The 16380-nt window shown below is 40.2% G+C and overlaps 1 protein-coding gene across 1 annotated transcript in view; it reads right to left on the bottom strand.

Moving 5' to 3' along the window:
* rbpjb (recombination signal binding protein for immunoglobulin kappa J region b) overlaps nt 1–16380 on the bottom strand; it is a 53858-nt gene that overhangs the window by 5372 nt on the left and 32106 nt on the right. The window contains exons 3-7 of the mRNA XM_030754024.1: nt 10822–10917; nt 5673–5838; nt 5241–5415; nt 1490–1627; nt 1092–1204 (exon numbers count right to left, since the gene is read on the bottom strand). Coding sequence (XP_030609884.1) covers nt 1092–1204; nt 1490–1627; nt 5241–5415; nt 5673–5838; nt 10822–10917 — 688 coding nt within the window. The remainder of the gene's footprint in view (nt 1–1091; nt 1205–1489; nt 1628–5240; nt 5416–5672; nt 5839–10821; nt 10918–16380) is intronic.

Here is a 16380-nt window from a genome sequence, read left to right as displayed (position 1 = left end):
GTATTACACAGTTGTGCTTTTTTCCTCTTTAATTTGTTGAAATCGTAGGCAATGTGTTTACCCTAAGGTATTTTGTATTATATAATTTTATATTATTATATATTGTTATATTGCATTATATAGCCTATAAAATATGCCTGCCCTGAACAATAAAGAAATATCTGTTTAACTTCGAGTGTTTCTTTTCCTCGTTTGCAGCCGCTTACTAACAACCATGAATTAGGATACGGGCCTAATGTGTGAAGAAATTATCATGAAATAGATTGCTTTAACATATTTCGCTTTTAAAATGGAGTTGAGTAAAATGTATATTTTTTAGGCTATAAGGATCGGCCAGTTTTTCAAAAGACGATTCACAGCGAACCTACTTTAACCCTCAGACACGGTGTTATAAATTTGCTGTTGTCAGAATGGCAATGACCAAGTCGTAGTGCATTACTCAAGGCCCTGTGTTATGTCATATTATAGTGTAGTACGGTAGTTAACTTTTCAATGACTATTACAGCGTTCCACTGGTGGAGATATAGCGCAACAGATGTCGCCACGACAGCGTGGCTGAGCCTTTATCAATGCTGTGGAGATGAACCGTATTGTTTTGCACCAGCAGTTGTAAAATATCTTGGTATAATTCCATGTACAATGGAGGAATATTCGAATTATATTTGTTAAGGGAGTGTTGAGGAACGATACAACACCGCATAGCTCGAGCACTCGAATGTCGAGATGTAGGTTTTATTGCGTTAATAAAGCCGACGTAACCCCCAACTGGGCATAACAGTACATAGCTGGAAAGCTACCTCTACAATATCAGAATAGGTTAAGGCCGACACAGGCTACAGAAGGCCTAATTAAAATAAAAAAATAAATAAACTTTTTCCCGGGATTCCCGGGAAATTGCTCGTCATTTTCCGGGATTTGATTCATGTCATTTTCGGGAAAAATATTAAACCCTAGTCATTACTCAATATCAGCAGATATTCACAGGCAAAGTATCGGTATCAGATTGGAACCAGAGAAAGCTCATCGGGCCATTCCTATATTACAGTTTCTTTGTGTGTTATTTTTCCTATCTGAAACAGTGAGATTGTTACCAGTCTGGGCAGGGCCATGCCGGTGACGGAGCAAACCAGCTTTACTGTCTGGCCGTAATGGATATAACCGTCTCTCACAGTGAACTCTTCTCCTTCTGACTCCTCATCATCCACTGCAACCATGAAGCACAAGAACAGACAGTCAGTGTTGTAACCAACCACCCACATACATAACTGTATATACAGTAAAATCAATGTTCAATCAACCCATCATGTTCTCTGTCTGTGACAAATTAGCTGTGTAATTACTACAACACAGCACGAGGTTACATTTACAACAGAGAGAGTGTGACACGTAGACAAGGTGACAAGCTGTCAAACTGCATCGCTTCTCTCGTGCTGAACCTCCGCATGATCGTAAGCTTGTGTAACAGATATAAAACTTCATGGAGACTCACACAGGTGGATGTAGAAAGCGCCCCACTGTTGGGAGCTGGCGTGAAAGTTGCCACCCTCCACGTGTAGATACCGCGTGCTGACTGTTTGGGAGCGCAGTCGGTTGAACAGTGCCACCTTGGTCCCTGATGCAATGCACACTGTGAGCAGAGACAAAAAAAAAAAATTGCACAGACACAGCCGGTTACATAATGACCCAAAAACGACATGGTGCTTAGAGGTCAGCTGTGATAACAGCATGATAAGATGTGTGGAAGAAGACAGGACAGGTCCTATGTGCGGCACAGGTGTGCTGCATGTGACATAACTGGGTTACTGAGCAATTCATTTTCATTACACTGCCCTCTGGTGGTTAAAAGTACACTATATTGCCAGAAGTATTCACTCACCCATCCAAATGATTGAATTTAGGTGTTGTAATCACTTCCACAGGTGTATATATTTATAAAAAAAAAAAAAAAAAAAAAAAAAAAAAAAATCAAGCACCTAGGCATGAACACTAACATTCTTTTACAAACATTTGTGAAAGAATGGGTCGCTCCCAGAAGCTCTGTGATAGGACGCCACCTGTGCAACAAGTCCAGTTAGTGGTATTATAACAAAGTGTAAGTGATTGGGAACGACAGCCACTCAGCCACAAAGTGTTAGGCCACATTTAAAAAAATAAATAAATATCACAGAGGGGTGTGGTGGTGGTAGTGCTGGTGGTGTCAGTGGATACTGAGGTCGCCAACTTTCTACAGAGTCATTCGCTACAGACCTCCAAACTTCATGTGGCCTTCAGATTAACTCTAGAACAGTGTGTAGAGTTTCAAGGAATGGGTTGTTTCCATGGCCGAGCAGCTGCATCCAAGCCTTGCATCACCAAGCGCAATGCAAAGCATCAGATGCAGTGGTGTAAACCACGCCACCACTGGACTCTAAAGCAGTGAAGAATGAAAAGTGAGAGTGAAAGGAACTCTTACTGCTTCAGCATACCAAGACATTTTGGACAATTTTAACCTCCCAACATTGTGGGAACAGTTTGGAGACGGCCCCTTCCTGTTCCACAACCAGTGCACAAAAGGTCCATAAAGACACAGATGAGTAAGTTTAAGAACTTGACTGGCCTGCACAGAGTCCTGACCTCAACCTGATAGAACGCCTATGGGATGAATTAGCCAGGCCTTCTAGTCCAACATCAATGTCTGAACTCACAAATGTGATTCTGGAAGAACGGTCAAAAATTCCCATAAACACACTCCAAAACCTTGTGGAAAGCCCTCCCAGAGGAGCTGAAGCTGTTATAGCTGCAAAGGGTGGGCTGACATCATATTAAACCCTGTGGATTAAGAGTGGGATGTCACTCAAGTTCAAATGGGTGTGAAGGCAGACGACCGAATACTTTTGGCAACATAATGTAGCTCTGATAACCTGTACAGCATTGTTCAAAAAAAAAAAAAAAAAAAAAAAAAAAGGAGCTTTATTTTGTTTGAATTAAAAAAAAATGCTTTAGAATCACATAAAATTTAATTAAATAAACAACTAGTTGAGTAAAAAAAATAAAGCCTAGAAATGGCTGTAAAAAAATTAAAGTTGTAGTGACTTCAAGAAACAAATAGCACATAACTGACGAAACTAAACCCGAATAAGGGAGGGGGTTAACACCCAGCATACGCTTTTCAAATAGTTAGAAAATGTCGGTCAGAACTATGTAAATTGAGCACTGCCGCCTGACCGCCAATGCCCGAGGCATCCACTCTCGTTCACTTGTACACCACTGCACTATTGCGTGGTCTGCAGCAATATGGCCTCCGGTCTAGCGGATCAGTTCAAAGGCCTCATTGAATTCTCGATAATAGGCCATCAATTCACAAAAAGACTCTACTGACGATATTAGTCAAGAGCAAGCTGTGAGTGCCGTGCAGCAGGTGTAGAAAGCAGCCAAAGCCGCCGGAGATAAATTCCACAAGTGGAAGCATTGTTCCAAAAAGCCGAATCAAAAATGGAAACCACAGAAAATTATGATGGATTCTATTCAGAAGGTATGTACATTAATTCTACATGTTCCTGGCATGTTTTCATCTATGCTGGCCCGGATATTTATGTGTAATCTGGTGATTGGCAGCTGGCACTGATGCCAACCTTTGTGAGAGAAAACTCGCTGTTGGCTGTCTCAAAAGTCGCTAGAAGTCGCTAAAGGACAAATCGAGGTCTGGGGGGGTGGGGTGTCCCCCTCGGTGCTGAAGCGAGGTCCAGACTATGCCATAAAGTACGAAGGGACGCAGTACGAGTGCTTTATGTACACAAAACACGGCAACAGCGGAGTTTTGCTTATATTGGTAAACAGACTGTGGTGCACAGGATTTATGAAGGGCTTATATATAAAATGAAAACATTACTTGATTTGCAAATCTATTAATGACTCTGCATTATTGTATCTACATTATAATCAATCCAGTCCTTTTGGACTACTCTTTATAGAACTGTAATGTTATATTTGTTGCAATTACTGCAGCCCTCTTGGCAGATCTCTCTGAAAAAAAGACATTTTAATGTCACTCATTAATAAAGAACATATAAAAGTCAGTTTGCCAAGAAGTGATTGCAACTTCTACCTTGCTCGAAATGATGTAATATCATTCATGAGAGATATGTTTGACATGTTTCAGATTTTAGGCCAAAAATTAATCTACAGCAATTTAAATACAACCAAGCACCCCCCCCTTCCTCAATACCGGAAATCACTTCTTTCGCAGACAATCACTTTTGGCACAACACTGACATTTCTCCAAAACTCTCCAGAAGTCCCTCATGACACCGGAAAAGGTTGCTGAAGTTGTTGCTAGGCGGTTTTTGGAGAAGTAAAAAAAAAAAAAAAAAAAAGTCACATAGAAATGCTCTAAAATCTGGTCTTGCTGACAGTGGTGCAGGATTCAGGGAGACATCCATCGGTGCTTTAAATTTTGCAAAAACAAAAATTCTGCCTTCTATATGCCTCCTTTTTGTTTAAGGTTTATCCCTGGTTTTTAACCTTTGTTCTGTCTTTGCTTCTATTCTTTTATGATACAGTATATTTATATCAAAGCTGTCTTTAACCAAACATTTTAAAAGCTCACACCTAAACCCATCTGTCAATAAAGGCGTCTTCACCTACTGCTGATCCACACATTTTTAGGATATGTGCGGCTTAGAAGAGATGCAACCAGTCAAATGTGTTCAAGTGCAGTCAGAGCCAAAGTAGTTTCCCTGTCCTGCTAATGAAGCTCTGCTAACCCCGTGGTAAAAGCAATCAAGTCTTCACAATAAAAGCATCCTGCTGATTAGCCGGTACACGGCTCTGAGTATGAAGCAGCAACAGCAGAATATTTTCAGTTTACATCAGCAACGCAGACACAGCTGAAAACAAACCATAAAATAAACTGCAAACGTACTGAAAGCATCACAGAGAGCAAGTTTACAAACAGATGTCAGGGTACAAGGCCGGCATGTCCTGGCTGTGGTCGGCCCCGCTGCAGCGCGGCTGCATCGAATAACTTGAATGATTTTGTGGCTCGAGTGTGCCGACCAAAACGCAAGACCCATGAAAAACTCTGGCTGGCTAGGCAGTAAATCATGATGGTGTGTTAAGTGCATGCTAGTGTGTTAACACTGCTGTCACAGCCTAAATTTACAGCTCTAGCAGACTGAGCTGAACACTTTATTTGACATGAAGGGTGAAACTAAAAGGTAAATGCTAACACCAAACCGCTAAGCATATACAAAATGACTCACAGTCAGCATTTTTAAGGGACTGCTTCTTTTTGGAGGGCTTGGAGATGACTTTGATCCTCTTGCTGAGGAAGACGCCGATGTCTGCGCTGTTGCCGTAGAACATCTTGACAGACAACATGAAGTGCTTTCTCTTGTCGGAGTCAGATATGTACAAGGTTTTGGCTGTGCAATAATTCTGAATGATGAGGCAGAAGAAGAAACACAAAGACAAACAATTAGATTAATTTCTGTTAATTCATATTAACCAGCGCTACAGCAAAAAAATGAACTTCAAACGCACTGAAGGCATGTGACAGACTTCCTGTATTTATACTGCAATGCATCAAGAAGCAATATGTGCCACTATGGCAGCTTCTACTGAGTAACTTCATGTTCCTGTGCAAAGGTAAATGACAGAGTGACAGTGTGTGGGTGGGTGGGTGGGTGTTGCACCTTTCCCTCTAAGTTGAGCTGTTGCATTTCTTGGTCGCTGTTGCCGATGCCGATGAAGGCACAAGGCTGCGACTCCTGGTCAGAGCAGCCGTCTCGTTCCATCTGGTCCTTCTTTTTCTTCCAGCCGCTGCCCATCAGATACACACAGGGAGGAGGGCAGAAGAACCTGGAACATGTGACACACACGTAGCTATAATTTCTGACATTTAAATCTCTAGAGATCACGAAGGACACCCTGTGAAGGTAGCTTTGGTTTTTGGAGAGAGAGAGAGAGAGAGAGAGAGATCTCTTGAGAGATGTTTAGAATGAAATGCAGTACTGTGCAAAATTCCTGAACTACCTTCTTTGTATGTTGGCTGCCTTTTGTTCGGTTCTCGGTCAAGATGATCCCACACTGCTTCAATAATGTTGAGGTCCAAGCTCTGGGGAACACTATCTGACTGATAGTGTTCCATTGTGTGTTTTCCTATCCAGGCATGCTTTTACTGCAAAGCAGTGTGTTTGGGATCATTGACAGATCGTCCCTTTAGAATTATAAGGTTCTGACATTTTTACAAAATTGACTTATTGTCATATTCTTATTCTGACCGCTTATCAACAATATGTAATAGATTTTTTTTCAATTATATACAACTTTGGCCATTTTATTCACAAAACAAATAGGTTCTATCTGCAAAATCAAGCCTTAACTTGGTATTATAAGGTTCTATTTGTGATTGATTGAAGATCCAACTTTATAAAATCTACCTTTTAAGTGGGTTGAGTTTTTATTTGGATTTTTGTACTCAGTGGGCATGGACTCAGAGTCCAAATATTTATTTGGTATTTTAAGTTTGGCAGCCCGAAAGAAAGAAACACAAAGAAATGGTTAAGGATAAAAGTCCCATTCCTGGATGATTGGCACCAGATCATTCATATTATATTTTATATTATATTTTATATTATATATATATATATATAGGATGAAAAGAATTACTTTTTTCAGGTAGATTGCAGCTTGTAAAAAGATCTGGGCTAAAGGGAAAAAAAAAAAAAAAAATCACTGTGTCAAAATATCCAGAATTTGACTCTCTGTACAAATTTTATTGAAATTTGAGCTTATTTATATGTCAAAGTATACCCCTCTTAAATTTTTTCAAATGTTTATTTTATTTCACTTTTTTTTTTTTTAATTTTAAACTTTATTTTTACTTGTTTGTTTTCATATAATTCTATTTTGAGTTATGTTAAGAAAACTTGGGAAAAATAAAGGATGAGAAAAAAAAAAAAAAAAAAAAAAAAAAAAAAGAGGGCTCAGTCTGCCAACACGAGTTTAATGAAATGTTTGATTTTTTGTACAATTTTAAAATTGTGTAATAGATGTTGTAGCATTGAAACATTAAAAGATGAAACTTTGTTAAGCATAGTCTTCTTTTAGTTCTTTTAAAGGGAAATGTGTACGTAAAAACAGTTTGCCATGAAAGAAGAATTTTTAAAAATGTCACAGAATTCATTAAATTTGATTTAAGCATACTTGTGGACACTCTGTTACATCTATAATGTTATGGTTTAAAACTTACTGTAAGTTTACTATTTTTTTCTTTCCTTGAAAATCAGTAGTAGTTGTCACATTTTGCAGATCGAACCTTATAATTCCAAACAAAATACACGTTTTTAGAATTATAAAGTTCCATCTGCATTTCACTTGTTCAAAAAAACATTTGCCCATTTGATTTAGAACACATATAGTGTCATAATCATGTGTGAACAAGACTTATTTCATGTGTAATTTTTGCTATACAGAGTGCAAAAACTTTAAAGCTTAATATCTCAAAACTGGTCAGAATGCAGACAGAACCTATTCTAAGGGGACGAGATGTCAGGTCTTTGCTGGATTTTTCCTATTTCTTAAGGACATGACTTTCAGACACTGTTCACTGGTTCTTTGCCAAGTTGCCTATAATGTGTAGACAACGCAGGTTCATCCCTTGAATTAGGTGCCTTTTTATGCTTGAATAATTCATAGGTCAGTGTTATTTAACAAACAAAAAACATTCCTCTGAATATGGTCAGGTACAAGGACTAAAATTGAGTGGAAAAAGCAGCCAAAGAAAAACTCTGAAAGACCTTCAGAAAGCCTGGAGAACTATTGCTCAACACCACTTTAAAAATTATCAGAAAGTCTGGCTCCTTGGAAGCAAAACCATAAAGACATGAGGTGGCTTTTTTTAAAACGCATTTCTGTAACAACTCCTCTAGCACTTCACTGCACAAATGATTATAGTTCCTGCTTAAAAAAAAAATTACAATGCCCAAAAATGTAAATATTGACAGATATATAATATTTTTGAAAATCTGAAGATTTCAGGACAGGCAATTTAGTTTAAATATGGGGAAATAAAAGGAAGAAGAGGAATGAGAGAAAGATCAGTAAGAACTGAATAATGTGCACCTCTTAATTTAAACCAGTAGAGGGCACACTTGTACTAAGCTACAGCCAGAGTCAAAAACCTGGGTCAATGAGGTGTTACGTACAACTAAAGTAAAACGTCTATGTTAAGGTCATCATGCTTCTTTGTGCAGATGTTACCATGAATGACTCAGCACTTAAATGATCTGTCAAGAAATAAAATGTGGCATTTTAAATGAAAAGTAACTCTTTCCCCTGATTTTAGAAGCCCCTCATTTTAGTTCTCTTCTCCTTTGAAACACCATTTCTACTGTGAAGATAAAAACTCCCTTTAAATAACTCATAACTTCAGCTTTGTTAAAAAGTTAAATCCACTCATTACGAAACGAGCACGCACTTCAAATAAATTCATGTGCGTCAGTGTGGAACTGGAAAGCGACCCATTTCGCAACGCCAGTGTCTGTCTCTGTGGGTGTTTGTCTACTTTCACCTCCTATAAAAAGCTCAGACAGCAAGAGGCAGCTAGAAAGAGGGAGACAGCACATTAACATTCTCTGTGCGTCCACTTTCGGGGGTTTTCTGGGCTCTCTTGTTACAAAACAGAAAGAAGGAATCAGAGGGCTGACGCAGAACATGAACACAGGCTTCGCAGGCCAAAGGATCTTTAAACACATACCTGCCACTATATCTGAACATGGCGGCAAAGAAATCCCTTTGGGAGTTGCTTATAAAAGGTTGCGATTTTAACCGAAAAACTTCACGCCCTGCACTGGCAACACACAAAAGAGCAATGCCGACGACTAAATATATGTGATAGGAGTGTTTTAATGTTCCTCTTCGCTGTCACTTTAACTGGATGAGACAGCTAAAAAAAATTATCTGAAGAATTCATCTCATGCTCTTTTCCTATCTCTCTCTCTGCTGTTGCGCTCCAACTCTCAGAGGTGTCTGGGAGTTGGCGCACAACAGCCGATTTACCAAGAGATAGGCCCTGATGAGATCGCAAGCAGCGCTGCAGCTTGGCCAAGAAACCGAGGGGAGGATGGGGAGCTAAAGAGAGTTGCAAAATGAGCATGAGGTGCATGTGCATGTGTGTGTGTCTGTGTGTGTGCGTGTGCGTGCTGAGGGGTGGCGGGGAGAGGAAAGAGCTACAAAAATATGCTTGAAAGTGAGAGATAAAAAGGTGAGTGCAGAGTTACAGGAAGAGCTTGAGGAAGATGAGCTAAGAGAGTGGAAGAGATCAAAAAAAAAAAAAAAAAGTACATGTGATGGTCAGAATTCACCCTGCATTTAAACTGCAGCGTCAAAGTGACAGCGTTAGGTTGTCATGTGTGCGCTCACCTGTGAAACTCTAGACTTGAATGCTTCCTGGTTTTGTGGGATGCCCCCCCCACCCCCCCACCTTTATTCTCATAGCTCTCTGTTTGTGCTCCCTTTTCTTTGACTCTCTGCAGCCTTTATGTGGAAAAGGTCACCTCTCGTTTCTTCCTTTGACCTCTGGTAGGTATCGGAGGTCAGAGGGGTCAAGATAACCACTTAGCACAGAAGCAGGTTGGAATGAGAGTTTGCTCATCCACTCTTTAGCCTGACCCTCTTGAGTAATGTACACTACCTGCGTGTATATATTTGCCATAAAGGCTGGATAAAGATTAGAGGGAAAGACCAAGTTCTTAATACAAATGACTGCCTCTAGGGCACAGGTGTTTGCAAACCTGGGGATATAAAAAGCTTTGTGTTTTTAATTGAAAGGAAATGTTGAATTTAACAAAGACTAGAAACCACTGGTCAGCTGCAGGCTTTTTTTTTTTTAAAAGCCCATACTATCCAAAATTGCCACTTTTTTTTTATAGAGTTTTATGTTTTCTAAAATTTTAAAACTCCTTGACTTAACATGCAAAACAGATTTCATTTATCTATCATTGCTTATTTTCTCTGAATTTGTTAACTTGATGTCAAACCGGTCTGTTCTTTGAATTATTGTGATGCAACTAGATAGACGTGCACTTGCAGCACATTCATAAATGATTAAACATCTGATAAAAACTTCACTGGGTTTACGAGAAACTGTCGAACAATCTCAATCTAAAGACAGAAAAGCCACCAGCATCACTAAGGAAGCTAATTTAGCTGGCTGACCAACCAGATCTCAATCACAGGCGTGACCGGTTGTGCTGAGCAGGGGGACTCCACCCTCACAGCTGGACGAAGAGACAACTGAATTGTTCATCTGCAGTTTATTCATTAAAAACGTATTTTTTTGGACATGGTTTTTAGAGACGTCGGCAGACAGTAAAGTTAAGATAAACACTGGGAATTTTGAAACCAACTAACCAACAACCAGCAGCTATGGACATATTCTCTTGTTTGAAACCAAACAAAACCAGCAAGCTGACCACTTAAATATAGAATCAGATGAGGGATGACTTCTTGTAGGCCCACAATTATGTCACACACTGAAATATTTCTGTTCTGCAGTATTTGGCACACAATGCCAGGTCTGCCTTTGCATTCAGTGATCACACTGATGAGATTCTCTAGACCACACTCAGCTCCACATCAACACAACAAAAACCAAACAGGAACCAACTTGTTGTATTATCCAGCAATTGTGTTGTACAAATCGATCATTTAGTGAAGTGTTCAAGGAGGCGGAGCACTAATTTAACAGAATAAAAACACAAGTCTCCCCTCACAAAGTCCTAATCGTCTAAACGACTGCAGGCTCTAGCATCAAATGGAGCCGTTTCATATCCAACTCACCTTTTCTCATTGCCATAGGATTTCTGTGCAACTTTTGCATGTAGGATCATGACAGTTTGGTCACCTCGCTCCTTCAGGTAATTCCTCATCGCTTCTCTGCAAGGAAAGAAAAGGAGGGGAGAAACAAGAGAGATAAATTAACTGGCTGTTTTCTAAACTGAGAAGAGGTGGATATGAGCGCAACTTCACTGAAGATTGTCATCAAGTTCTTAAGAGGCAATTCTCTGGTGTATAAAAAACACAGTGCAGTACACTCGCAATGACCTCTGAAAAGCCACAGAGCCTGCACAATCTGCTAGCCAAGAAGCTGTGTTCTCCCCGGGTCCATCTGAGGTGGGGGTGGGCTGAATCACTAACGACCAGCTTGGGGGGACAGAAAAAAGGGGGAGGAATGAGGGGGAGAAGAAAAGGGAGAAGGGAAGATGAAGATGCCGAGGGAAAGAAAAAAAAAAAAAGAGAGAAAGAAAACACCAGGGCCAAAAAAACAAAAACAGCTGAGCTCACCAGCAAAGATTCCTCATATCATGTCAAAATGTTGCAAGGTCGGCACTCCAATTACTTCTGTCAACTCTGCCAAAACCTCCCAACTACAACCCCCACCACCTTCTCCACAGACACAAGCCTGAAACTTATTTTAATATTTAGGAGACTGTTTATGTTGGAGAGGCACGGAGGTGAAAGATCAGGCTTAGATGCACAATTAAAGCACATCATACGCATGGAGAGCAACATACTTTGACCCAATCGCCACACATGCACAGATGTCAGTGACACCTGACACGCCGGGGTGCTCAGAGGGCTTCCCACTCAAACACACACACCCACGGCTTTTCACTCTGCCACGCTATACTGGGCTGCACGCTCGGCTTAGACAGGCCCTTTGTTATGAAAAGCAAAAGGGGCCCCTTGGTGTGAGTGCGGGAGGGGAGGGTGCAGAAGAGGAGGAGAAAGTATGATAGGACAATTATTTTTCTGATTATTTCAGTCTCATAGCAAAATTAAAAATCTGTATTTTCTAAATTACTGAACATCAGGAGCTATAAATGAAACTAATAGAGGTACAATCCCTGAATTCCACACAGATTAGGCCATTTAACTGATTTGAAGCAGCCTGATATCATTTAAACACCACATGGGGAAAATGATATCAAGCTGGGGGGGGGGGGGGGGGGGGGGGGGGGTAACATACGTCTCTAGTTAAACACTGTGGAAAACAGTGGTTTCATTAAAATCCTGGACTTGTCTGCATGGATGCATTTAAGATGTGATTAAGTGAAAATCTTCACCGGGAAGTGAGTGAAACCATCACTGGTGTCACACGCAGACACACAGTCACTCGCTAACCCCAGGGGGGACTCCTGTGCTCACAGCTCTGATTGATTATGGAGAGAAAACGCAGTCCAGGCCTGCTGATGTCAGACCTGCAGGGCACATGTCACACTTCTGATGCTGCCTGTGACCTGCTGCTCTCACAGGAAGGATGACTCACAAAGCACACACACATTTTGCACACAATCGTATTAATCACATTTCTCTTATTCCATTTACATAGGGTTAGGGTGACTATCAGTACGCTAAGAAGCAACTTCTGAATGTTTTTTTGCTACTTTACCTTCTGACACTGGCTGCAAAACTCTACTTATTACTTTACAAACACCCTAAATAAAAAACCTTTAGATCAATTTAAATGGAAAAAAGCTCTCTTAAGAGGCAACTTCCACTAATAAAAACTATCAAAATACATCATTTAGAAAGACAGGTGAAACCAGTTGAGGTTTGATCCCTAACTGTATTAACATTTCTGACATGACAACGTAGGGTCAACTGAATAAAGTTCAGAGACCCGTCTGCAACCACCTGGCAAATACTGGTTTTTGGGAGTGGAGAGTGGGGGAGTCGGGGGAGTTTTTGTTTTTGTTTTGTTTGTTTGTTTGTTTGTTTGTTTTTGGGGGGGGGGGGGGGGTATTTGCTGACCAGTTGGCAAAAACCTCAGTGTGTGCTTTGGTTACTCGTTTGTCACGGTTGCCCATAGTTTCTCAACAGTTTGAGTCGTAGTGAAACTGTGAAAAGTGGAACACAAACAAAAAGCATAGACAGCTCTATATATATATTTTTTTAATCCTGAACTCTAATCACGAAGCTTTATATGATTCACAGTTAAAATAAGATAATCCTTGCTTATCTTATTCATGGTCTGAGTGCACCCCCTGTGTGGATCAAGCAGTTTTATCTCCCTTCCTCCTCCTAAACGAGCTTTCTGCACCTTGCACACAGAAACCAGTGCATCCGAGGTGACCATCATAGGGATATCCACTCTCACTGACATCATACAGAGTCACAAGTAGGGGGAGGAGGGAAAAATAAATTTATCTGAAGCCTATGCTTTGGACTTACAAAAAAACATATTCTGACCTTATCTGAAACTGTGGCCATGTTTGATATGAGCATCCACCACTGTAACAGTCCACTCAGAGGATACATTCAGTAGTAAGAGACCTTTGTGCTTTGTCAGTCATTTTTAAACTTATGTTGCCAACGCTTTGGAATCACTTCTCACCCCCCTGACAAAAGGAAATAAAACACCACAAAAAAAAAAAAAAAAAAAAAAAAAAAAGAAACTTTATAATCAGCCAGTCTTATAGAGTCAGGGTCACACTCATAAAAAGGAAAAAACAGTTTGATCAAATATTTAAAATACAATGGCACATAGTTACTGCATGACCACAGAATGTAATGCTAGTGTTTGTTAAGTGTCGTGCGACAGCCTCAGCTTGTGGTTGACACTGTTTCAGTGCTCACTAAACCCTTCCAGACCACTGTGGCTGAGTTGGGGAGAGACCATTCTCCATCAAGACAGAAATGCTTTGGCGTACGATTATGCTCTGACTCACAGCGGATCTTCGTGTATGCGCTGATTTTCACTTCAGAGCTCCTCGTAATAACCGCTGAATAGATAACAAAGATGCACCACATGTGGCAGCAATCATATGAAACTGAATAGCCTACGATCAAATAAAAAAGAAATAAATAAAATAAAAAAAATCCCCAAGCAGTGGGTCCATCTATACAAAACTTGTGCTGTGTAGCCAAGCATTGTTCAAACCCACAGAATTTTACATGAAAATCTAGTGGGGAACAGAAACATTATAAAAAGATACCAAATATGTCTTTATGGATTTGGGGGGAGACGAGTATAAAATGATGCATAAGAAATCAAAAATATTCCCATCCAATATATGCTGGCATATGGGGTTTGAATACTTATTAAAAACATTTAAAAGATGACAGATGACTCTCTAATCATGAAATCATGGTTCTGCTCAACCGAATCATCAGTAATTTGCACAGCAGCTGTGTAAGTGAGGGGAAAATCCCTCAAAACAGATAAAAGCGGCATTTATGCGTTTGCTCTCCATGTTGCGTTGTTACATGGCGTATTACCATTATTATTCAGTTTTCAGTAATGTGTCAATAGGGTTTTTCCTGCCACCCGCCCAAAAATGTTTGGACTTCCCCCAAAGGAATAGGAGCGTGATAAAAAAAAAAAAAAAAAATTAAGTAGTGTTTAATTTACTGAAGCATAAAACAGATTTAACAAATATAAATAACTGCCACAAGAGGAAGCAACCAGGTATTTTGTCCCACACTGGTAAACACAGCACATTCATCCACTGAGCTGAAGTAGTCGTACATGTAGGGGCCAGACACATGACTTACTCGACAGTCACCCCAGCCTTTTATACCCAAACCGCCTATGCCCACGTATGCATTAATGAAAAGGAAAATGGAAACAGGATATGGTTTCAAAATCTTTTCAGACAATTCGCATTTTGAAATGTAAGAGTCACCAGGAGAATAATGAGGTTCCTGTTGCTGAAAAAGCTGTCTTACCGATGACTGTTTGCTATCGATAAAAGACGAGGCTATGATCCAACACATCCATCCTGACATTACATTACGGCTGCGCAATCGCTCGTGGATTACACATAGTGAAACAAGCCCACACGCCACAGAGCCTCGGTCTCTTCATGAGCGCAGGAGAGGGAAGGAGAAGTGAGAGAGACAGTGACCAGAGTTGGCTCAACTTCCTGTGTCAGGCTAGCATGCAACACAAGTACAAAATTTTTGTGCAGATTAATATACATGAGCAACAACAAAATAAATAAATAAATTATATATATAAAAATTAAAAACATTACAGTTTGTATATTTATATTTGAGGGACAAAAAAAAAAAAAAAAAAAAAAAAAAAAAGAAAAAACTGGGAAAACCAACACTCCAAAGACAGGAAATGAGGGTCATGTCAATTAAAACAAGCACACCCACATGTAATAAAACCATTAACCACAGACGAGCAATGACAACACACGCTTAGACAGAAACGTAACCCAGGAACAGCGTCGGAGCGGCAGGTTTCATTTTTGTTAAATTTTTTCCAGAAAATGTGCTAAAAGGCAGCCAGCCACACAGAGTAAAAAAAAAGCAGCATCAGAAATGAAACACAGGGGGGAGATCGAGCAAGAGAAAAATCAGAACATATAAAACTAAAAAAAGATGTGCTTGAGCAGTGAGACAAAAATGTGCCAGACAGAATTTAAAAAAAAAAAAAAAAAAAAAAAAGAAGAAAGAGGCGTATATTTAACAGCAGGCGTTACGGGGTGTGTGCGTGCACATGTGTGTGTGTGTGTGAGTGAGAGAGAGGAGGGGTGAGGTTAAGCCAGGCTACAGATGCAGCAGAGCAGACAGGCATCTGTCCTGTACATCTGCCACAGCGTCTACAGCAGAGCAGCATTGTCACAAGACCCCCTGTGAACCCACACACACACACACACACACCCGCGCACACACACACACACACACACGCACACACGCACACAGAGAGAGAGAGAGAAATAGCTCAATTAAGATGATCAGACACTAATTAGTTTGTGTCTTGTGCATCACAAAAGGTAGATTACACACATTTGTCGTGTCAGGATTTGGGTTAAAACATCAGCCACTTTAAGCTCCTTTTAAGAAGCTAGGAGATTTGGCCTTCACACAAACGCCCACCTCACTGTTTGATATCTGACCTCCAGAACAGCCATGTAAGCCCCTAAAACACCCACCAAAAAAAAAAAAAAATGGAGAATTGTTGGAAACAGCGGGATCTTGCTACAGCTTGCACTGATCACAGCTCTGATAATTTACTACCTGGTAAACAGACTACTAAATGCTGTCACTGTGACATTTAGGGGAGTTGTCACATAGCCAGAGGGATCAACAACAAAAATCAGGTGAATTGAACCATGTATTTATGATTTGGATACAATAGCTCCATAGTGTAGTGGATTACACATTCACCTATCACACTAAAGATCCCCAGTTTGATCAAGGGAGGAGATGCAGTTCCCTTGGGGATTGCATCAGGGGTTTTTGGACCAGTACAAAATGGTATGGTGGTTAAAATCAGCTAAATCAAAACACGTGCTGGTACCTGCTGTGGCAAACCCCTTGTGAATAAGAGAGCAGCCAAAAGTTTCTGTTTATATATAATGAAAGTTAAACTGTACATTAAGC

Source organism: Archocentrus centrarchus, chromosome 18, assembly GCF_007364275.1.
Source record: "Archocentrus centrarchus isolate MPI-CPG fArcCen1 chromosome 18, fArcCen1, whole genome shotgun sequence".
Taxonomy (NCBI): domain Eukaryota; kingdom Metazoa; phylum Chordata; class Actinopteri; order Cichliformes; family Cichlidae; genus Archocentrus; species Archocentrus centrarchus.
This window is presented reverse-complemented; position numbering and strand designations above follow the sequence as displayed.